General features: G+C 62.6%; 2 protein-coding genes across 5 annotated transcripts; one reads left to right on the forward strand and one right to left on the reverse strand.

Annotated features, from left to right (window-relative positions):
* Nucleotides 1-1,215: 1,215 nt before the first annotated feature.
* GIT1 (GIT ArfGAP 1) lies at nt 1,216-16,252 on the forward strand. Of its 2 annotated transcripts, XM_078068106.1 has the most exons (21): nt 1,216-1,487; nt 6,935-7,068; nt 7,547-7,659; nt 7,781-7,886; nt 8,390-8,607; nt 8,693-8,787; nt 9,124-9,166; nt 10,856-10,882; nt 11,063-11,111; nt 11,523-11,595; nt 12,127-12,224; nt 12,625-12,736; nt 12,868-13,001; nt 13,165-13,317; nt 13,444-13,674; nt 13,764-13,817; nt 13,985-14,071; nt 14,172-14,245; nt 14,350-14,532; nt 14,651-14,714; nt 14,871-16,252. In XM_078068106.1, exons 1-21 carry the CDS (start codon nt 1,436-1,438, stop codon nt 15,081-15,083), a joined length of 2,313 nt encoding a protein of 770 aa, XP_077924232.1. In that variant the 5' UTR covers nt 1,216-1,435; the 3' UTR covers nt 15,084-16,252. The 2 variants fall into 2 exon arrangements, with proteins under 2 accessions (XP_077924232.1, XP_077924231.1); XM_078068105.1 differs by lacking the exon at nt 10,856-10,882 and having other exon boundaries at nt 1,316-1,487.
* A 410-nt stretch (nt 16,253-16,662) lies between these two features.
* TP53I13 (tumor protein p53 inducible protein 13) lies at nt 16,663-21,831 on the reverse strand. 3 transcript variants are annotated; one of them, XM_078068114.1, is made up of 8 exons: nt 21,743-21,831; nt 20,921-21,199; nt 20,324-20,392; nt 20,058-20,099; nt 18,064-18,192; nt 17,743-17,937; nt 17,094-17,658; nt 16,663-17,002 (listed from the first exon to the last, which is right to left on the reverse strand). In XM_078068114.1, the coding sequence occupies exons 1-8, from the start codon at nt 21,821-21,823 to the stop codon at nt 16,890-16,892; spliced, it is 1,473 nt and encodes a 490-aa protein (XP_077924240.1). In that variant the 5' UTR covers nt 21,824-21,831; the 3' UTR covers nt 16,663-16,889. The 3 variants fall into 3 exon arrangements, with proteins under 3 accessions (XP_077924240.1, XP_035967802.1, XP_035967822.1); XM_036111909.2 differs by lacking the exons at nt 20,921-21,199; nt 21,743-21,831 and adding an exon at nt 20,583-20,788; XM_036111929.1 differs by lacking the exons at nt 20,058-20,099; nt 20,324-20,392; nt 20,921-21,199; nt 21,743-21,831 and having other exon boundaries at nt 17,743-17,951; nt 18,064-18,196.
* Nucleotides 21,832-21,965: the final 134 nt, after the last annotated feature.

Raw genomic sequence — 21,965 nt, forward strand, 5'->3', positions numbered from 1 at the left:
TTTCGGGTGGTGTGACTCATGAGCATTACTTGTCTCCCCCAGGGAAGCAGCCTGCCCACCCACAAGTCACTGCTGCTCTGGCACCGCTGGGATAAAATCGACCAACTCCCAAACCCCTGCCCAAGGACTCCCCTCCTTCCCCCCTTGTTACTGAGGACTCCCTGCCCCTTGGGAATCTTCCCTTGATTCTGTCACCACTGACCTGGCCCCCAGGCCTGGTCCTAGCCACCCCTGCTCTCTCCCCACAAGCAAAGTGCTCTTGGCATTTTGCTGCTGCAGGGATGGGGGCTGGGTGCACGCGGGGCACACGTGTATGGGGGAGCATGCTCAGTGCAGGGGTGCACCCACGTGCGGCCTGCGCCTCCGCTTCCTGTCCCCCCACCTACGCCGTCTCCGTGTGAAGTCTAGGAAGAAAGGCCACCATAAGAAAAGGTCCCTGTATGTTCTATGCACACGCCCTGGACACACAAACCTGCGGTGGCCCAGAAACACCGTGGAGACGAATGCAGAGTGGATATTACTGCACACAGGCACAGTGGTCACTCCTCGGGAGGTCTTTAAAAACTGCCCAGATTCTTCCCTCTCGGGATGGAAGCATGGATGAGGTATAGATGTATTTTTAGCTGGGAGGCAGGGGAACACCTGGGCGTCCATATTGTTGGCGTTGTGCGTAATCAGCAAGGATGTGATCACACGCACACCTGGACACACATGTGGATGCACGGGGGGCCAGGTCGCACACCTCACCTCAGCCAGACATAGGCGGGTACCCCAAGCCACAGCCCTTTGACGAGGAAGGGGGCCTGGGCCTCCAGCTCCTTACTCTCTTCCCTGTTCCCCAAGGGTCACTGTCCCCGGGCCTGAGCCCCCTGGGCCACCCTCCATCTGGAAAGCGAAGGGGATGGGGCTGTGAGGGTAACTCACACTGCCACGGGGCCGAGCAGCGCGGGAGTAGAGGCCAGGGCCGCAGGCGACGCCGCCCTCTCGGGCCTGCCTAGCCGCGGCCGCGGCCCCTTTAAGCGCCCCCGCCCCCTCCCGCCCGCCCGCGCTCCCGGCTTCCTTTCTCCGGGAGGCGCGGCCCGCAGGGCCGGGCGGCGGGGCGGGTGTGCAGGCTGCCCCTCCCCCGGTGGGCAGGGCCTGCGCCGCTTCCTGCAGGAGCGGCCGGGAGCCGCGCAGGGGGCGGAGAGAACGAGCGGCGAGCGGCGGCGGGGCGGCGCGGGGCGGCGCGGGGCGGAGGGCGCCGGAGGGCGAGCGGGCAGGCGGGCACGGCGGGTTCCGGGCCAGCCCCGGGGGCGGACGGTTGGCCGGGCGCGCGGAGCCTAGCCGGAGCCTTGGCGGAGCCGGGCCGGGCAGCAGTGGCCGCCGCCGCCGCCCGGGCCCGCCGCCCGCGCCCCCCACGCTGGCCCAGAGGGCTGCGGCCGCGTCGCCGCTGAGGATGTCCCGGAAGGGGCCGCGGGCGGAGGTGTGTGCGGACTGCAGCGCCCCGGGTAAGCGGGGCCGGACCGGGGGCGGGACCGCGCAGCGAGGCCGCCGGGCGGGCGCCGGGGCCTGGCGGGAGCGCCGTGCGGGGCCGGAGGGCGGGGCGGGGCTGGGGGCTGCGGCCTCCGGCCTCGGCCCCCGCCCGGGCCACTGCGGAGCCGCGTCCTTGGCGGGAGGGCCAGCTGGGGGGCCCCGGTTCCCTCGCGTCCGTGGACGAGCGAGGAAGGACATTCCCGGCGCCACCTCCCACCCCTCAGTCTGAGGGAGGCAGGCAGCTAGCTGCCCCCCCTTCTATCTCTGTATCCCAACGGAAGCGCCAGCCTGGGGTGGCAGGAGGGCTGTGGCGGAGGCCAGCAAGGTTTAGGAGGTGGGGGTGAGTGTGGTTTTGTGTCATCTCAGTGCCACCCCCGCGTCTTGCACCTGCTGCTCGCATGGTCTGCGCTCCCGCTGAGGTGGCGGAGGTCAAGGGGCAGAGAGCTGGGCAGATGGGCCAGGGGAGGCCTGGATAGTGTTTCCTCGTGAGCAGATGAGGGGGTAGCTGCTCCTAGGACTCCCTGCCGCTGGTTCCCAAGGCCGGGGCTCCTTGCAGGGCCTGGTGTTGAGGGCCAGTGCAGCCTGGATATCTTCTTTGAGGCATCCCCAGGCTGCCTGGGGACTGGGAGCAACTAGACTCAGCTGTTCCTGTGCCCCAGGAAGGCCTGCTTTCGGAAGGTGGGCTGAGCATTGTCCCAGCTTTGGGCACAGACCCCTCCTAGCCCTGTAGCCCAGTCTGGCCAGAAATGGGTAGGGAGCTGTACCCCGCCCCCCCCCCCCCAGGGTGCCTAGAGTCCCAGGGTCGGGCTGGCTTCCTGGCCTGCCTCCTGGCTGTATTTATTGTGGTGTTTCCCTTCTTCCCAGCAGTCAGGTCCAGGCTGATGTGAAACCCCCTGAGCTGCTGAGGAAGTGAGGAGCAGTGACCTGAGAGGCTGCTACCTTCTGATGTGGGAGGACACAGCCAGTGACAGGGCTCAGCAGCCGGCCTGGGGAAGGAAGCCCTGGCTCTTGTCCATCCTCTTTTTAAAAAAGGAGCTATCTCCCTGGGAGACCTCTGGGCAGGCTCAGTGTGTCTGTGAATTCCAGGGGGACTAAGGGCACAATTAAGTGTGAGAGTGTGAAGTGCTGTTTCGTGGGCCCATAACTTCCAGCCACCCTTTGGACGGGCCCAAGACCCCAACAGGCTGAGAACCACAGATACTCTGGTGGTTCTCATGGGTCCAAGCTAGAGTCTTGGGTGACTGTGGATGCCTGGCAGAGGCAGGGTACTCTGTGGGTGGTTGTGACCTGCGACTCCTGTCAGGGCATGTCACAGTCTGGAGGGCCCTGAAGAAGCTGTCGGGGCTGATGTATCCTTACCCTAATGAGCCGGAAGCTGTGATCTTCCCCCAGCCACATGCCGGTCTGGGGATGGAAGGGCTAAGAGGAGAGCTTGCCCTGTCTGTCTGTCCCAGGCTGTTCTGTACCTCTGGGGGGCCAGCGTAGCATGGGGGTAAGGGTGGAGGGCCCAGAAGGATCGGGAGGAGGGTGCTTAGCAGACACTCATCCTATCCGCTCACTCTGTGACCCACGGCAAGACTTTCCTCACTCTGGGCCTCAGTTTGAAGCCTCTGGATGCCAAATGGGTTCAGGGAGGAGTGGTGTGTATCTGATGTCTTGGACTGCTCGGTTCCTGTCTGCAGTCATTGTCCCCCAGAGGCCTTGGTGCGCCAGGTACCTCCTTTTCCCCTGATCCAGGATCCAGGTCAGGAAGAGGCAGGTGGTGAGGTAGGCAGGGTGCTGACAAGGTCTTACCCATCACCCCACCCCAGCACCTGGCATGGTGTCTGGCACATGGCAGGCAGTCCCTGGGTGTTTGGGTGCTTGTCAGGACCCCAGCTGGCTCCTTGGGGCCACCCCAGTCCCCCACCGTATGATGCGAGGCGTGGCATACTCAGTGTGGAAACTGTACCACCAGGTACGAGGCTTGAGGGTAATCAACAGTTGGGACCCCATTGGCGTCTGCCTCCTACCCGCTCATAGGCTCCTCTGGCTGTGAAAGGGCTTCCAGCCCTGGGAGTGGGGCTGTGGCCTTTTTGTGGTTGATTAATGTGGGGAGGCCGTGGAGGTGAAAGGTGAGGTACAGGCGACCCCGGAGGTCCTCGTGCTCCCCCTGTTTCCAGGCCTGGGCATACAGGTGACAGGTGTATTTTGTAAGGCGGCTGGACATGCCATGGCTGCTGTGGCAGCTGGTGCCCCCTCGTCAGGTGCTGTATGTGTACCTGCCTGCCATGGGAGTCCAGGGGAGGGGCAGGAGTCAAGGAACCCTGGAGAATGTGTTCTCCCCCCTTCCTTCCCCTCCACTCGCTCTGCCACACAGTCCCGGCCCAGCCCAAGGGCCTGCTCCTCATCCCATGGGTCTCCATCTCAACTTTCCCACCTTGGCAGCCCAGGTCACAGGAGTGAAGACCTCAGGGTGCCTGTCCTGCAGGCACTTGGGTGAGCAAGGATGGCTACTGGCTAGGGACATTTGGAAACCTGCAGGCTCATTTGTTTCTTCATAATGCAGATTGTGGAGTGGGCTGAATGGGGGGGCTTTCTTCCTCTTTTATTGAGGTTTAACTTACGTACAGCAAAGTTCCTGCACCTTACTGTTCAGCCTGGTGAGTTTTTACGGTCTGTATACCTGTGTGACCGCCATTTCAGTCAAGAGTTAGAGCATTTCTGTCACTCTCTGGGCCTTTTTTCTGCCCCCTCCCAGTCAACACCCCCCGCCATCCTGACCTTTATCCCCATGGATTAGTCTAGCTTGCTTTCAAGATGGTGGGCTTCTCCCTCTTTTCTAGTGAGGCTCTGCTCAGGAGACCCTGGCCTTTATAGCAGACCTACTGCCCCTGGAGGCCCGTAATGGCTTTGGGTGGTGACATGAATTCACCTTAGTAGAGGCCTCCATGGGTAACGTTATCCCAGGATCCCTCCAACCACTTGCCCACACGTTCCAGACCCCCTGTCCTGAGGCAGAAGCCCAGGGGGAAGGTTGGCAGGATGCTGAGGACGTCACCACATCTCTTAAACCTTATGTTCCCTGGGGGCGCCTGGCTAGCTCAGTCAGTAGAGCATGTGACTCTTGATGTGGTGAGTTCAAGCCCCACTCTGGGCCATTGGGCATGAAGCCTACTAAAAACAAAACAAAACACCTTATGTCCCTGTCCTTTCTACCCCAGGTTTGATCTAGGGAGCCTCTTGGGGGCAAGGGTCCCTTAACCATTTGACTTAAAGAAACGCTTCTGGCCTGAGGAACTGGCCTAAGTCGGGCTTAGGGGCTCTGGCTTGGGTAGGCCCAAGGCCCCTTGGGCATATAAGTAGGTAGTAGGGTTCGGGCGGGCTTTTCATCTGTGTGATCAAGAACTGAGCCGGCACCGGTGTGCCGCCTGTTCAGCCTTCCTGTTTCAGGTCACTGTGGAGGAGAGGTAGGACCCTCCCCCAGGCTGGGAAAATACTGAGCAAAGCCTGGGACCCTGTTCCCCAAATCCTAATCTCTTGGTCCCTGCCATATTCAGAGGCTCACCATGTCTGGCCGGGCTCTGGATAACTGTGCAGTCCTCTGAGGCCTGGCTTCTCCAGTAGGACCGTGGGCCTGGGGTGGAGACCTCAGGGCGTCCCATTTATGATCCTGGCCTGGGCGGCTCCCCACTTACAGGAAACCCCACCATTTCAACAAGAGGAATTTAGGCTGCGTCATTTCCAGCTTCCTGCTTGAGCTGCCGGAGGTGGGGAGGTGGCTGGACGGCAGACCCCTCACCCAGTGGTGCTTGGGAGTGGGGGGAGGGAGCTTTCCATGTGCCTCACTGGGCTCCCTCCCTGTTTGGGTAAAGCCAATAGAGTGTCCTAGGGCTCCCCCTCTTGGCACAGGCGGTAGGTCCCTTCCTTATGGGCCCCTGGGATCAGCTCCCAGAAAGGTGTATGGCAGGCACCTTGTTGCCCTGTGTTTTGGGGGAATGCCTAAAGAAGCCCAGACCCAAAGAGCTGAACCCCCTCTTTTGCTTCTCGTTTCTTCCTGTCCCCATGGAGGGGATACTTGCTGTAGGCAGAACTCAGGCTGCACCTTGACTCAGTCTCCTTACAATTCCCCTGGGAACTTTTATGGAAGTCTTTGAGGGGAAGGGTCTGAGAATCGCCTCCTAGTTGCAGAGGCTCTCATTACCCCAAGCCTGTCCCTCCCCTGGGGGGCCCACTTCTGGACTCCCTGAGCACGGCCAGGCAAGGCAGAGAGCCAGTCCCCCACTCTTCCCTCCCCACAGGGCTTCCTGAGACTGGGGCAGGGGGCCTGGGCAGAGCACAGTGTCCTGGGAGAGAGGCTCCCTGCCCCCACTCTCTGGAGGCACACAATGGCTGCTTTCTCCCCCATGACCTTTCCAAAGCCTGAGCTGTATACAGCTGTCTCCTCCCCATCTCCCAAGGGGCCCTGGATGGGTGGCATCTCCCCTGCCCTTGTAAAGGACCCCAGGAGCTCCCACCCTGTCCCGGCCCCTCCTTCTTGTCTCCAAAGTTTGCTTCTCCCCAAGGAGTGGAGGGGCTTCCAGGGCCCTTGCCCACTTGGGGCTTCCGCCTTAGGGGCAAGAGCAGAGGGAGAGCAGTGGGTATGACCATGGCCTGGTGTCTGGCATCTCAGTGCCAGACACCAGGGTCCACATCCCAGCAATCCCGTTCATTAGCTGTGTGACCTTGAGCAAGCGCTCTAACCTCTCTGAGCCACTGTTTCTCATTGTAAAGCAAGGATAGCATTTCCTGCCTTACCTGACAGGGGTGAGAGACATCGTGCATACCGGGCCAGCTTGGACACAGTGGGCACCCGGCGTTAGTTCCTTTGCCCTCCCCGGTCCCATTTAGGAGGGGCTACAGCTCAGCCCATCAGTGATGCTGGCAGGGGGCTCAGCATGAAGAGGCCTCTTCCTTGCCAAGATAAGGGCGGAGGCAGGACCCCGTGGAAGGGCCCGGGGGTCCTACAGAAGCCTGGGTGCAGGAGGGATGTGGCACAGCCCAGACACAGGAGGGGTGCCTAGGGCTGTCCGGCAGGTGACAGCAGACTTGCATCCGCTCGGGGACTCCTGCCTCCGTGGGGAAGGGCTGGGCCGGCTGTCTTGTTCCCTGGGAAAGGCTGCAGGACAGGAAGACATGCCCGCTGCGTCGGCCCTGGGGGCTCCTCCCCACCCCCCCAGACAGGCAGCTGTCAGTCACCTGCTGTGCGCCTTTGGGGAGATCCCCTCCTACACCCTAGCTCAGCTTCCTCATCGGTGACCCGTGTGTCCTGATGGTCCCAGCTCCTGGGGCTTTGGGAAGCTGAGTGAGGGGCTGTGTCAGCCTAGTGTGGGCCCAGAGCAGGTGCCCAGGACACAGTGGCCCTGATTGGGCCTTGGCTGACCCCCTGCTCCCACCCCGGCAGACCCCGGCTGGGCCTCCATCAGCAGGGGGGTGCTGGTATGTGACGAGTGCTGCAGCGTGCACCGGAGCCTGGGCCGCCACATCTCCATCGTCAAGCACCTTCGCCACAGCGCCTGGCCCCCCACGCTGCTGCAGGTACGGGGCTGGGCCAGGCGGGTCCTCGGGCGGCACGGAGTGTGCTGAGCAGAGACACATTCCCCCCGCCCTCCGCACACACACCGCCCTGGATTTGGCAGCTCCCGGGGGGGGGGGGGGGGGGCAGCACACCCCCGCCTCATGGGGCAGAACCCAGCCCTGACCCTTTCCACCCGTTCTTGCTCGCCATGCAGACAGGCCGGGGCCCTCTCCCCAGCTCTGCCGCTCACTAGCTTGGCCGCGGAGCGCGGAGCGGGTCACTTCACTTCTCTGAGCCTTGGCACGCTTGCCGTGCGGCCTGAAGTGCTACACGGGACCCAGGTGCCCGGGCAGCCCGGCTGGGTGGAGGTGCGATGGCGGCAGGCGCGGCAGGGCCCCGGGCCCCGTCTCCAGCCACGCGGGCTGTGGCCGGCGCGGCGGTGATCCCCCAGGAGCCAGTGCGCGGTGGGCACTCTGGCTTGGCGCCTCTTCCCTGCAGATGGTGCACACGCTCGCCAGCAACGGGGCCAACTCCATCTGGGAGCACTCCCTGCTGGACCCCGCGCAAGTGCAGAGCGGCCGGCGCAAAGCCAACCCCCAAGACAAAGTCCAGTGAGTTGGGCCGGAGGGGTGGTGGCAGGGGCCGCCTGGCCTGGGACGCGGCTCCGGGAGGCGGCCGGGTGACTGGCCTCTCCCACTCTCCTCCCCACCGCGTCCCGTGTGGCCCGCCCAGCCCCATCAAGTCAGAGTTCATCAGGGCCAAGTACCAGATGCTGGCGTTTGTGCACAAGCTTCCGTGCCGGGACGATGACGGGGTCACTGCCAAAGACCTCAGCAAGGTTGGAGGGGCTCCCGCGGGGGACGGGTGGGCCTCCTGTCTTGTCACCCGCCACACCCCGAGGGCCTTCTCCTCCGTCACCACCGAGCCGTAAGCGCCAGAGGCGGTCGGGTCCGGCAGGAACAGTGGGCACAGCAGGGGGATGCGATTGCATGGCCAGGCGGCACGTGGCCAGGGCCCCTCAGCCCCTCAGGGGACACCGCAGGGCTAAAATCCCCAGCTGCCATCCGGAGGGGTCGTTTCTTAGCCAGTCAGGGCCTCCGTTTCCTGCTCTGTAAAATGGGAAAGAAATAAGAGCATCTCCCTCACAGACCAGATCTGTCTCGAGCAGAGCTCACGGCACAGGTAGATGGTGACTGATAGCAGGGCAAGTCCTCTGTCCCCCTACAACCCGACTCCAGCTGGGCCCCTTGGAGCCGCTAGGAGTCCCAGCAGCTGCCTCACTTGGTACAGCTTGGGGGGGGCCCTCACACGCACATTTGTTGCACACTCTGCTCCTTGCAGCAACTGCACTCGAGCGTGCGGACAGGCAACCTGGAGACGTGTCTGCGCCTGCTGTCCCTGGGTGCCCAGGCCAACTTCTTCCATCCAGAGAAGGGCACCACACCTCTGCATGTGGCTGCCAAGGCGGGGCAGACACTGCAGGCTGAGCTTCTTGTAGTGTATGGGGCTGATCCCGGCTCCCCTGATGTCAATGGCCGCACACCCATTGACTATGCCAGGTGAGGGTCGGATGATGGGTGAGGCTCGGGCGGGTGGGGGTGGTAGACGGCTGCTGCAGGGCTGAGGCACGCCCCCTCCCCACAGGCAGGCGGGGCACCACGAGCTGGCGGAAAGGCTAGTCGAGTGCCAGTACGAGCTCACTGACCGGTTGGCCTTCTATCTCTGTGGACGCAAGCCGGGTGAGCAGAGCTTGGGGCAGGTCCGGCTGGGCCAGGCAGGTGGGACCCAGACACACCCCAGCAGCAGGTGCCATGGCGACAAAGCCGGCTGGGGAACAGTGTTGCTAGGCAACTGGCTCCTGTGAAATTGATGCGGGCTCTTGGCTACAGCACACTGGGATAGGGAGTGGGGAGGGGGGCTAACTTCAGGCAGCTCCCAGGGTTCTCGGGGGTGGCCTGCCCTCCGCCCTGTCCCCTGACACTTCTGGGTGCCAAGCCCTGCTCATGGTAGTGAGGTGGGCTCCCAGCTGCTGAGCCACCCCGCACCAGTGACTTGGCATTTTTATTTTTGTTCAGATCACAAGAATGGGCATTACATCATCCCACAGATGGCTGACAGGTGAGTGCCCACCTGATGCCCCTTCCCAGAGGCTGCCGGATGTCATGGGGGTGCCTGGGCCCCAGAGCCTCCAGCCCTCCCCCTCCCAGGCTTTAGGGTCCCACACCCTTCAGGGGGCCTGTCCAGTCCTCACTCCCCGATGCTGGGCCCCAAGGCAGGTGAGAAATGTCAGCTCGGCACGGGGCCAGCCCAGCCTGAGCCCCACGGCCGTCCCACACAGGCTTGAGTACCAGAAACACCCGCCCTAGGAGTGGTGGATTGCTGCCTTCTGTCTCCAGTGGCCCTCACCCCACTGTAAAATCTTTAGACAAGTGAAAAGACGGTGGGCTCCAGTAAGATGGTGGGATTTGACTAACTTTGGGACTACTGACCAGGCCTCTGGGGGCTGGGGGGCAGGGCACAGCACAACTGAGGTGTTTCTGCCTCTGATCTGAAAAGCCTCAGGCGCCTAGGCTGGGAGGGGGACTCGCTCAGCTCACAAGGTGGATGCTAGCGCCACCTGGTGGCCACCTCTGGTGGCCAAGCCTTGCCAAGCCTTGCCCGCTGGCCTGGATGGCAGAGAGAGGAGGCTCCCTCCCCCTCCAGGGGCCAGTGTGGGCAGACAGGGATGGTCAGGCCTAGGCATCTCGGATCCTGGAATCCAGACCTCCTCTGTTCCGAGACGCCGGGACTCCCTCCTGCTTCTCTGGTCTTACTCGGCCTGGTGTGCGGACCTGCTTGCATGTCTGGTGTGCCTGTTACACATCTGGGCGCGGGCTCAGTGAAATGGTGACCGAGCACCTTCCCAGTGCCAGCGACTGTTCCTGGCCCCGAGACACGGGTGACTCAGACATGATCTCTGCCCTTAAGGAGCTTACAGTCTAGAGAGGGAGGCAACCTACTCAGACAGCTCTAGTTCGGTGGCGGGGGGAGGGGCTGCAGCGAGAGAAGTAAAGGCAGAGACGGTATAAAGGAGCAGAGCTGTGCTGGGCACTGCGGGCCGTCCGTGCGACCGGAGCACAGCGTGAGAAGCAGGGAGTCCCAGGAGCAGGACTGGAGTAGAGACGGGCGAGAGGTTCTGAGCACCGATGTGTGCAGTCGGCTCTGCCATTTATTAGCTGTTTGACTTCAGGCAGGCTACTTAACCTCTCTGAGTCTTGGTTACCTCGTGGAAACGAGGGCCACGATGCCTACCTTTTCGGGGCTGTTGAGAGGATTAAGTAAGATAACGCATGCTAAGCACGTAGCATATTTTTTAAGTGAGCTTTTGTTTGGAGTACGGCTGAAGTCTGCCGTAAGTATCTTTTGTCATTGAGCTGTCTTTAAGGCCAGGGGCAGTGGGGCCTGATATGTCAGAAAGATCACCCTGGCTGCTAGCTGGAAACAGGGATTGTAGGGGCGAGCCCGGAAGTGGGAAGATGGATGAAGAAACTGATGCAAAGGCCCCGGGGAGGAGGGACTGATGGCAGAACGTGGGGAAAGCTCCACCGGGGTTTGAGGGTGAGGGCATTTCCAGTGAGCCCCAGGAGCAGATGCTGGTGCTGGGTGAGTGGGGCTCGGAGGGAGAGAGCAAGCCGGGCTAGGAGCAGGTTGAGGGGGAAGATGAGTTCCGTCGTGTGTGCGGAGATGGGTGTGAGCTTGCCGTGGGTGCTGCTGGGTAATTGCTGCCTCTGTCCTGTTCTTTCCTCTGCTGCCTCTCTCTGGACTTAGATCTCGGCAAAAGTGCATGTCTCAGAGGTATATGGTGCCTGCCACGGGAGCAGGCTCTGGAGGGGGGCGCGGGGGGGGGGCGGGGGGGGCGTTGGTGTGCAGCATCTGGGATGTTGTCTTCCCGGGATCCCTGCATGTTCGGGAGTCACGGCGGGGGCCTGGCCACCTCTCATGCCTGCCCTTCCCGTCTCCCTCCATCATCCACAGCCTAGACCTGTCCGAGTTGGCCAAAGCCGCCAAGAAGAAGCTGCAGGCGGTGAGTCACCATCTCTGACCCTCGACCCCTGCCATCGCTCCCCCTTCCTCTGACCTGGTATCCTTTTCCAAGTCTTGGGCCTGCCCCTCACTCTAGCCTTTCTGGCTCCCTTCCCCCCACTTCCCCGCCTTTTGTCTCTGACTCTGCCCTCCGCAGGCTCCAGGGCCCTAGCTCCACCTCTGACCTGCGGGGGCACTGAGTGTTCTGATCTGGCCTCCCTTCTGTCCTCGCTCCACCGTGGAGCTTGACAGAGACCCCTGCCCCAGTTTCCAGTTCTGAGACTGGGGGGGCTGGGCAGCACGCGGGACACAAGCCATTTCCCACATCTTATGACCTCCTGCTTGAGCTGGCCTTGTCAGCACTGGGGACCAATTGATCTGACAAAGTCTGGGTCTCCCTCTTTGCCTCTAGCTCAGCAACCGGCTTTTTGAGGAACTTGCCATGGATGTGTATGACGAGGTGGATAGAAGAGAAAATGACGCCGGTGAGCCAAGAGGGCATCCGAGGTCACGGGTGGATGATGAGGGCACCAGCCCACCTGCTGGGAGGGGCTGGGACCTGCCACGCAGGGACTGCCAGGGGGTGCCTGGGTGAGCGGCCTGGCCAGCAGCGTGCTGAGTTGGAGGCAGCCAGCCTGTTCCTCCGCCCCCAGCCCTGGACTGGGGCTCATCTCTGCTCTGGCTGCCTCCCACTCTGGCTCACTCCCCAGTCCCACTCCACCCCCCTACATCACTCCTTCCTGACCACAGCTAGATTCCAGCCCAAACTCTGGGCTGGGCCTGGCAAGAAGGAGTCGCCTTGTTCTGTTCGTCATCGGCCTAGCCGGCCTCGCCCAGCCTTGCCCTGACCCAGCCTTGCTTCTGTGGTCTGAAGACCACCCCTGTTTTGAACACCAGAACTTGGTGGGCGTGGGGAGGAGCGAGGAAGGCTGCGCCCGGCACTTCCCCACCTCCGCCCCGCGGGCCTGGCCACCGTGGACCCTCCGGACGATTTGCTCCCTGCTCCTCCCCCACAGTGTGGCTGGCTACCCAAAACCACAGCACCCTGGTGACGGAGCGCAGTGCTGTGCCCTTCCTGCCTGTGAACCCCGAGTACTCAGCCACACGGAATCAGGTGAGGGGGCTGGATGGGGGGCCTGGGGCGGTCTCCTCCCCTCCGGGGGTCGCCAGCTCTGTGGGCCCTGCCCTTCCTCAGCGGCTGCTGACTGGGCTGCCGCCTGGGCTCTTCTCCCCTGGCCCAGGCCTCCCTCAGGGCTCTGCTGGCACTGGGATTTGGAAATGGGGAAGAGGCTGGGTTTTTTTGAGCACTTGCTGAGCAGCCTCTGGGGGGCATTCCAGCCTCTTCTCGAGAGCTCCCCTAGGCACCCAGAATCCATGTCATCCCTGACCCCCTGCTCTGGCCATGAGCCAGATAACAGGAGACTCCCTTGCAAATTTGTTCCCACCCCACCCCACCCCCATCTATCAGCTGTAAGGGGGCCTGTCATGCCAGCCGGGTTCTTTCTGCCTTGTAGGGGCGGCAGAAGTTGGCCCGCTTTAATGCCCGAGAGTTTGCCACCCTGATCATTGACATTCTCAGTGAGGCCAAGCGGAGACAGCAGGGCAAGAGCCTGAGCAGCCCCACAGGTGGGAAGGGCATGGATAGGGCTGCGGGCAGTGGGCACTTTTCTAGAATATTCTCTTTCATGGGTCCTTTTTGGGGTGGCATGATAGAAGGTTGTGTGGCTGAATCCTGAGTGACAGGACTGTGCCCTCAGATAACCTCGAGCTCTCTGCGCGGAGCCAGAGCGACCTCGACGACCAACACGACTACGACAGTGTGGCCTCGGACGAGGACACGGACCAGGAGCCCCTGCGCAGCGCTGGTGCCGCTAGGAACAACCGTGCCCGGGTCTGAGCACTGCCCCACCCCGGCCTCCATCGAGGCCCGCCTCTCTCCCCGTGTAGCCTGGGGCTTCGGGGACACGCGGGCTGCTTACGGCCTTGAGGAGAGCCTTCTGTGGGCTACTCACCCCCGCCCCTGATGGCTGACTAGCCTCTGTCTCACTCTGCAGAGCATGGACTCCTCAGACCTCTCGGACGGGGCCGTGACTCTGCAGGAATATCTGGAGCTGAAGAAGGCTCTGGCTACCTCCGAGGCCAAGGTGCAACAGCTCATGAAGGTCAACAGCAGCTTGAGTGATGAGCTCCGGAGGCTGCAGAGGGAGGTAAGGGCGGCAGCGCTGGTGGGAGTGGGGGCGCCCAGCATCCTGGTCGGGGAGGGTCCCCTGCTCTCGGAGGTGGGGCTGCTGCCTGCAGCTTCGGGAGGTCCTGACACCGCCGTGCACTCTCAGATCCACAAGCTGCAGGCAGAGAACTTGCAGATCCGGCAGCCGCCGGGGCCGGTGCCCACACCCCCACTGCCCAGCGAGCGGGCGGAACATACATCGATGGGGCCTGGGGGGAGCACCCACCGCAGGGACCGCCAGGCCTTCTCCATGTATGAACCAGGCTCCGCCCTGAAGCCCTTTGGGGGCCCACCTGGGGACGAGCTCACCACCCGGCTCCAGCCTTTCCACAGCACTGTGAGTTGCCCGTGGGTGTCCAGGCCTGGGGGAGACAGGGTTGGAGCTGCCGTGGGGCCCTCCGTGATGCCTACCGTGCCGTCCCCCAGGAGCTGGAGGACGACGCCATCTATTCAGTACACGTCCCTGCCGGCCTTTACCGGGTAGGCAGGGCCTGGGGGAAGCGGGTCCGTGTCTGCGGGTCGGTTCTGAGCCCCGGTGGGTGCAGCTTTTGTGCTGGCTGCTGGGCACAGAGGTGACCCGCACTGCTGGGAAGCTGGAAGGCGGGTGGCAGGGAGGAAAAGCTGACTCCAGCCCTCCTGGCTTTCAGATCCGGAAGGGGGTGTCGGCCTCCGCCGTGCCCTTCACTCCCTCCTCCCCACTCCTGTCCTGCTCCCAGGAAGGAAGCCGCCACACGGTAATGTTCCCATCCCCGATGCCCAAGGGACAGGCCGAATGAGGTGTGTGCGCGTCTGTGAATGTGTCCGTCACCTCCTACCCCTTCCCTGATCCTCCAGAGCAAGCTTTCCCGCCACGGCAGCGGTGCCGACAGCGACTACGAGAACACGCAAAGTGGGGACCCGCTGCTTGGGTGAGGCACCCCCGGGAGGAAGGCTGAGCGGGCCCTGGCGTGCCCGTGAGGGTGCAGGCAAGCGGCCTCACCACGGGAATGTCTCTTTCTAACCCCGGCCTCAGACTGGAAGGAAAGAGGTTTCTGGAGCTGGGCAAGGAAGAAGACTTCCACCCGGAGTTGGAAAGCCTGGATGGAGACCTCGACCCTGGGCTTCCCAGCACGGAGGATGTCATCCTGAAGACGGAACAGGTCACCAAGAACATTCAGGAATTGTTGCGGGCTGCCCAAGAATTCAAGCACGACAGGTATGGGGGTGGGACGCAAGGCTCATAGCAGCCCCTGGGTGTTGCGGAGGGGAAGGGGGGCCGGTGTTCCACTGTCCCTGCGAACCCTCCTGATTTTTACCCTCCCCTCCCCCAAAAGCTTTGTGCCCTGCTCAGAGAAGATCCATTTGGCTGTGACTGAGATGGCCTCTCTCTTCCCCAAGGTACAGGGGCCGGAAAGAGGAGCAGGATTGGGAGGGTCTCTGGGTGGGGCAGGCGCAGGGAATGTGACCGCTCCCTGGGTGCGGATGAGGACACGCTGGGCCACGTTGGTGGCTCGTGGTTGGAAGTCCGAGGCGCAACTCCCTCCTCCCATCCAGAGGCCCGCCCTGGAGCCTGTGCGCAGCTCGCTGCGGCTGCTCAACGCCAGTGCCTGCCGGCTGCAGAGCGAGTGCCGGAAGACTGTGCCCCCGGAGCCCGGCGCCCCTGTGGACTTCCAGCTGCTGACTCAGCAGGTGATCCAGTGCGCCTATGACATCGCCAAGGCTGCCAAGCAGCTGGTCACCATCACCACCCGAGAGAAGAAGCAGTGACCACTCTCCCTGCACCCTCGCCTGCACCCTGGGACCTCACTGGCCGTGGGAGCTGGGCCACTCCAGACACTCATCCCCACCCCAACAGAGCCACTGGCGCAAGTGCCCTTCGTGCTGCCACTCCCCCTGGCAGCCAGGCGCCCTGGTGCCCGCCCCCCCCGCAGCCCCCACATTCCATGCACCTCCCCCTGTACATAGCATTCCCCTCCCACCCCCCCAGCGTGCAGGGGCCTGTAAGGCATCACTCCCAGCCCCTAGCCCTCTGGGGCACCCTCAGCAAAGGGTCGGGTGGGGACACTCCAAGTGGGGCCATTCCCCCTACAGGCACCCCACCCCCATGAGCCAGTTCAGCCCTATTGGGGGCTGAGCGGGGGCATCCCCTCCTTTGTACATAATCTCTGGATGTCCCTGCCCTGTAGCCACCAGCCCCCCTGCTGCTCTCCTTTAATGCCAAACGGCCCCTGTCTAGAGCACAGGCCCCAACCTGTGTTCCCAGGGTCCCTAGCAGCAAACACTGGAAATTTTTTGTTTTTTTTTTCCTCTCTCTCCTCTTCCACTCCTTAATTTTAACATTGTGGTAACTGAGTGTCCCTGCGTGCCTGTGTGCGTGTGCGGGGCGGCAGTGCCGTTCCGGAGGCCTGGCCCATCTGGAGTTCTGTGAAGGGTGAGGGGACCAGAGCAGCAGGACCAGTGTTGGGGGTCAGCCCCCCTTCCCCATTCTCGGGGCCAGGGACTGCTGGTAACCAGCTGGGGTCCAACCCGTTGCCTCCCCTCATCTGTCCCCCCACTCCTGTCCCTTTCTCCATGAACTTAACAACAAAAACCACTTCCCTGCATCTCACCCCCCCCCTCCCTTGTGGAGGGGGGTGTGCTGGCTGGGGCAGAGAACTGAGCACCTGAGCCTGGGGCTGGCTCCCCGGGGTCCCTGACTCAGCTGAGAGCCCCCTCCCCATAACCTCTTGAGAGGCCAGCACCTGCGCCGCGGCATCCGGGTATCTGGGATCTGGGCTGCAGCCTGAGGTTGGAGACGCAGATGGCAGGGCCTACCAGCTCTCCTCCCTGTCCCGCCTCCGTCGCGGGGGCCAGGCTTTACCTGTGTGGTGGTGGGTGGGCTGACTGTCAAGAAGTGTGTCATGTACATTTGTATCAAAAATAAATAAGTGACCATGCGCTGTTGCTGACGCTTAGAGAATTCGGGGACTGGGGCGGGGCGGGGGGGGATTGGGGAGGTGGCAGACACGAGAAGGAGAAAGACCAACCTGGCAAGAGCACGAAGCAAGTGAAGACTCCAGCTGCTCTAGACCCAAAACTCAAAACGGAAGCCCTTGTGTTCTAGAAAAGGAGCTGGGTGGTTTCTGTAACTACCACCACCTCCCCTCCCCACCGTGGTAGCAGGCCAGGTTCTCTCACGCTCCTAAAACTTTGGCTAAGGCCGGGTGGGCAGGAGGAGGCGGGCGGGCGGGCGGGCGGGTGCCTAACTTGATTTTGTAAACGCCCACTTCAAACAAAACCTACGTGGCCCAGGACAGTGTCCCGGGTGGAAGTGTCTGTGTGGCAGACGCACAAGCTCAACCCCAGATTCTACCAAAATAATTTAATTAGAAACACAGGCAAGGGAGGCCGAAAGGGCCCCTTGCCCCAGCGCGAGAAGCAAACCACACCACAGGGACAAGCCCCTTCGCGATGCTCAGGCGGGACTGCTCCGTCTGGCCACCAGGGGGCGGTCCGGCGCAGGGTCCACGTGGCAGAGGTCGCGGCCTCCCGGGTGACAAAGCAAACCTGACACAGGGGCAGGGCTGGGGCAGGTCAGTCGGAACTGTCCCCATCTGGGCCGCTGTCCGGGGTGGGCGAGAGCAGGGGTCTCCGGCGGGAGCGCTTGACCCGGCGGGGGGGCATCAGCAGCCTCCGCTTCAGCACAGCTGCGGGCAGGGTGGGGACCGGTCAGAGAACGGCAGCGAGGCCAGGGAGGGCCAGGGCTGGGCTGGGTGGGTAAAGAGGGTAACTGCTCACCAGCCACCGTGTCCTGGCTGTCCGCCGTGGGCTCCCAGTAAATGCTCTCCCCGCGTCGGAAGTTTCGGTGCAGCCGAGTGCAGAGCGTGGCCAGAGTGAGCAGCACTAACAGGAAGGTCAGGGCCATGGCAGCCCAAGCAGCCTCCTCCGTGCGTGGGGTGGGGCCCCGGGCCACCCGCGGAGGCACGGGAGGCGCCACTGCCCGAGGGGCTGGGGAAGCCTCCCCTGGACAGGTGCAGCCCCCTGGGCTGCTTTGCCCTTTGGGCACTTGAGCCTCCAGCCTGGAGCTGGCATTGCCTCCAAGCCCCTCAGGCAGCAGGCGGAGAGTGGGCACAGGCGGCGCATCACCCCCCTCGCCCCGAGCTACCAACATGGGCTGCCTGGCCTCCAAACTCTGAGGGGAACCAGAGGGGAACCTCAGGCCCGAGGGGGTGGGCTGGAGGCCCAGGGCAGCCCGCAGCCCACGCCTCTTGGCACCGCCAGGAGGGAGGGGCCTGGACCCCCTAGTTGCCTCCTCTGCACCGGGGGGCCGCCAGCTCCGCAGAGTAAAGGCCAAGGCTGGAGCCTTTGGGGAGAGAGAGAGGAGTCACCCTTTCCCTGCCCAGATAGCCCAGTGACCCCACCACCAACCAAGCCCAGCACCCCTCACCTGCACACACCCTCTCCAGCACAGCCTCCCTCTACCTGGCCTTGGCACCAAGGACCCAGAAAGGCCATCAGAGCAGAGCCATGCCTTCTCCTTCCTCTGTCTCCGCCGCCGCCTCCTCTTCAGCAGGTGGGCAGCCCAGGCCGGCTCTATCCACGCCATCTCCAGCGCCACCCCCCATGCTGCCAGCACCAGGGGCTAGGAAAGGGGAGCTAAGATGAAGGTGGGGGGCAAGTAGGAAGAAGTCCCTGAGTTTTCCTTCCCCTGCACACGGGGCTACCTCCTCTGCCGGAGCCAGACAGCCACCTTTCATCAACCACTTACCCGCTCCTGAGTAAGGCTAGAGTCAGGGGCCAGCGAGGGCTGGGCCACACAAACGCGGGCCAGGAGGGCAAGCTGGAGCTTCAGCCAAGGGTGCACGCAGGGGTGGTACAGGAAGCTGACATCCTCGGCCTAGAGAAAGAAGCATGGAGACGTCACGCCAGGCCCAGGGCGCTGAGAATCCCAAGGCCTCCCATCCTGGGGGGCCAGCTTAAAGGGATTCCCGGGGTGGCCAGATGACCCATCTTCAGGACTCAAGAAAGGACAAAGAGCCCTGGGTGCTGGCGGGCATACCCTCCTGCCTCTGAGTGTTCCTCTCACCCCTCCTCTCCATCAGGTGCCACCCCTCAAAGCTCACAGTTAACGCTGTCGGACCCCACTCTTCAGCTGTATTTCTCTGCACCTGCAATAGCGGCTCCGCAGATCCCCCGTCCAGACTGTAAGCACCCCCACAGGGACACCAGGCCTTCTACTTATTGACTCGATCTATATATTCAATCTCCCCCCAAACATCCAAATACAGGGCGCTCAGGCAGCAGGTACACAATCCCACGAGGGAAACACTTCATCAATTATTAATTATTCTTTGATTGAGCTGACCTGATGCTCAGCACTGTGCCAGATGCTATAGGAGATGCCAAAAGACAACTCCTGGACTCTGCTTGCAGGGAATGTAAAGGAAACTCAGGGCAATAGAACTAATGCAAATGAAAGAGCGAACTAATGCAAATGAAAGAGCAAACTAATAAAACTCAAAGTGACTAGCTGCTCAATTATAAGAGCTAAGTTGTAAGCATTACACGAATTTGGAGAAGGTGATGAGTAAGGGCTGGCATGATCAGGCAAGAAAGCTGACTGGGCTTTGGAGGTGGATGGGATGGATGGCAGGAGGGCAGGGAGCTGCCCACTTCAGCTTCAGGTCAGGATAGGCCCAGTGTGGAGAATAAGCAGCAGCAAAGGTACAGCAGTGGGAATGAGCCCGGAACTCACATGTGTGGTGAGTAGACCAACAAAACTGGAGAGGAACCAAAGACTTGGGGAGGTCAGATTAGGTTTATTTAAGCAGGGCCTGAAAAAGCTGGGGGTGGGGGTGGGGAGAGGCATCAGATGGGTATGACCATGATAAGATGAGAATAAAGAGCCATTGAAGGTTTCTGAACAGTGGAATGATTTAATGAAAGGGTGTTTGAGGGAAGGAATCAGGTAGGTGGCATGAGGTTTCTTGGCCTGGAGCTATTACAAGGTTCAAAAGATGTTTTGGCTCATCTCGGTTAAACATCTGCCTTCAGCTCAGGTCGTGATCCCAGAGTCTGTGGGACCCGCATCCATATCGGAGCCTGCATCCATCGGGGCTCCCTGCTCAGCGGGGAGCCTGCTTCTCCCTCTCCCTCTGCCCCTCTCCCACGCCCCTCCCCCCCACGCTCTTGCTCCCTCCCTCTCTCTCTCAAATAAATAAAATCTTAAAAAAAAAAAAAAAAAGGGTTAGATGTTTCGAAAGGAAAACCCAAAGGGACAGGGAAGCTATCTGACCACTAGCAACGAAAACACAGGCGGCCATGCAAGGCGAACCCACCAGTTTGGTGCCTGGTAACCTCGGGCACACTCTACCTCATACAGCTTCCTACTCCCCCCAGGTGCTATCACACACAGCTCGTTTAGTCCTCGGGAGCAGGGACGTTATTAATATCCCCTTAAGAAAACTGGGGCCCAGAGAAGTCAGGAGCCGTCCCACAGTCACACAGCAGAGTTGGGGCAAGGGTTGTTTTTTGGGTCAGAGTTGCCCTTGCAGCCTCCTGCCTACGGGCAGACAGCTACCGACAGCATTCCTGACGCAGCACCGACAGGGCAGGGGCCCGCGGCTCCCCGTCCTGGGCCCGAGAGCACTGTCTCCTCCCGAGGGAAGTGGTGGAGAATGGAGCTGGAGAGCAGAAACCGCGGAGAACGCCTGCCAGGAGCTCGCGCCTTCCCACCGAGGACGGCCCCCGCCTTGCACTTACCGGCCATCGGCTCCTCCGCGCGTAAGTCACTCTGGGCGACACCTATGCATGGGGGGAAAAGAGGGCTTAGAGCAGCTGGGGGACTCCGTGCGGGGGGGCGGGCAGCAGGCCCCACACCACCGGCCGGGAGGGAGACGTTGGCGACCGACGGCCAGAGGAATCGGCAGAGGTCCTCAGAGCGTGACTGTGGAGGACGCCGCGAGGCCAGAGCGGGGCTGGGCTGCTCCTTCACACCCCTCTCTCCCACCCCCCCGCCAGGCTCCCACCTGCGGGGGCAGAGGCCACAGGCCCTCGGGACAACCGGCTCCCGCTTCCTCCTCCGGCTCAGCCACCACCTGTGGGTCCAAGGCACAGAAGAGCTGCGGCACTGGGCTCGGCGGGGGCCCTGCCCTCTCCCTCCCAGGCCCAGCCCGCCAGGGGAGGGCTCCTAGTCCCCTCTCCACGCGCCACTCCTTCCAGGACGAACTTTCGGCAAAGCGCTTTGAGATCCCAGGCCGAAGCCTGCTCGGGAGCGGGTCGCCTTACCTCACTGGGACCTAGGAGCCCCGCAAGGGCTGCCAGGAGAAGCAGCTGGGGCGAAGGCGGAGGTGGCGCCATCCCGGCCCGCCCGGGGATCCGCCGGCCGCCCCGCAAGCCAGGGAGCGCGCGCCCCTGCGTCGCCCCCTCGTCGCCCCCCGCGCCGCCCGTGTGCCCACGTAGACCCCGGGCGAGCGCGCGCGCGCCGTCCCGCCCCCCCCCAACCCCCAGACCGCGCGCCCCGACGCCCCAGGACCGCGCGCCCCCCGCCTCGCCCCGCCCCCGCAGCTGCGTACTCCTCTCGCCCCGCCTCCGCCCCGCCCCAATGCCTGCCGACAACCGCGGACCCTGCGCGCACGCGTCCTAAACTCGAAGCCGGAAAAGTTTCGCGCAGGAGCCCGGCCCCAGTGCACCGCGCTGCAGGACAGGCGGGGATCCCTCCTTTGCCCGCGCTTTCGTCCCAGCGCGTCTCCGCGGCCTGCAGAGCGCAGCTGCAGTGCCTGGGTGGGATCATGGAGCGGGGCGAAGGGCGGGAAGTGGGATCCCAGTGGACCGAGTAGCCCCGGAGGGAAGACCGGTACGCTCCTCCGGCAAACCCGCTTCAGACACGTCAGTGTGACCTGCAGCTAGAAGAGGGGCAGAATCAAGAAGTCCGAGCTGCGGAAGGAAGAGGGTCCCCAGTCTAGAGCTTCACCTTCAGTCCATCCCACCCGTGCCCTCGCAAATAGGGCCCGAACCCAGAGGAGCTTCGGAAGGTCTCGGGCCTCTACCCTCCCCAGGCCCAGAACTCCGAGGAAGCCGAAGCCGGGTCTGGGGCTGCTTTGCTCCCCCACGCCCGCCTCCGCTCTTGTCGTTGTTTGTTCAGCGATAGCCGGCGTGTGCTCAGGGAGACATTTGTCACCGTGAGGTGGAGGAGTCACAGGCTTCGCCCCCAGCAGGGAGCGCTGGCCGGACCTCCCCTGCAGGGCGGGGGGGGGGGGGGGGGCGGCGCCGGCTCTGCTACCCTCTTTCCAGTGCCCTTCTCCTTGGCCCGGCTCAGGATTTTGAGGAAATACGGGAACGTGTGTGGAGGGCGAAGGTTGAGATGCCCAGCCTCAAACTTCGAAACAGAGCGAAAGTGGGTTATTTCGAAATAGAGCAAGAACGTGACTTACAAGGGGGTTACTTACCCATCCCTCCCTCGTTCCCCTGTAATTGCCAGCTACTGAAGTGATGAAGGGACTGCAACCTAGCCCCTGCCACGGCCCCATCGCAGGGTGACAGGCATCCCCCTAGCAGCGCGCCTGACTGCATCTTTTCCCCCAGTTTGGGGCTGTTGCTTCTGGGGAAGTCTTTCTCAGGGAGCGGTGTTGAGGATTTCCATGAGCTGAAGCCCCTCCTGGGAGCCCCATG

The sequence above is a fragment of the Halichoerus grypus genome, chromosome 2, assembly GCF_964656455.1.
Source record: "Halichoerus grypus chromosome 2, mHalGry1.hap1.1, whole genome shotgun sequence".
Taxonomy (NCBI): Eukaryota; Metazoa; Chordata; class Mammalia; order Carnivora; family Phocidae; genus Halichoerus; species Halichoerus grypus.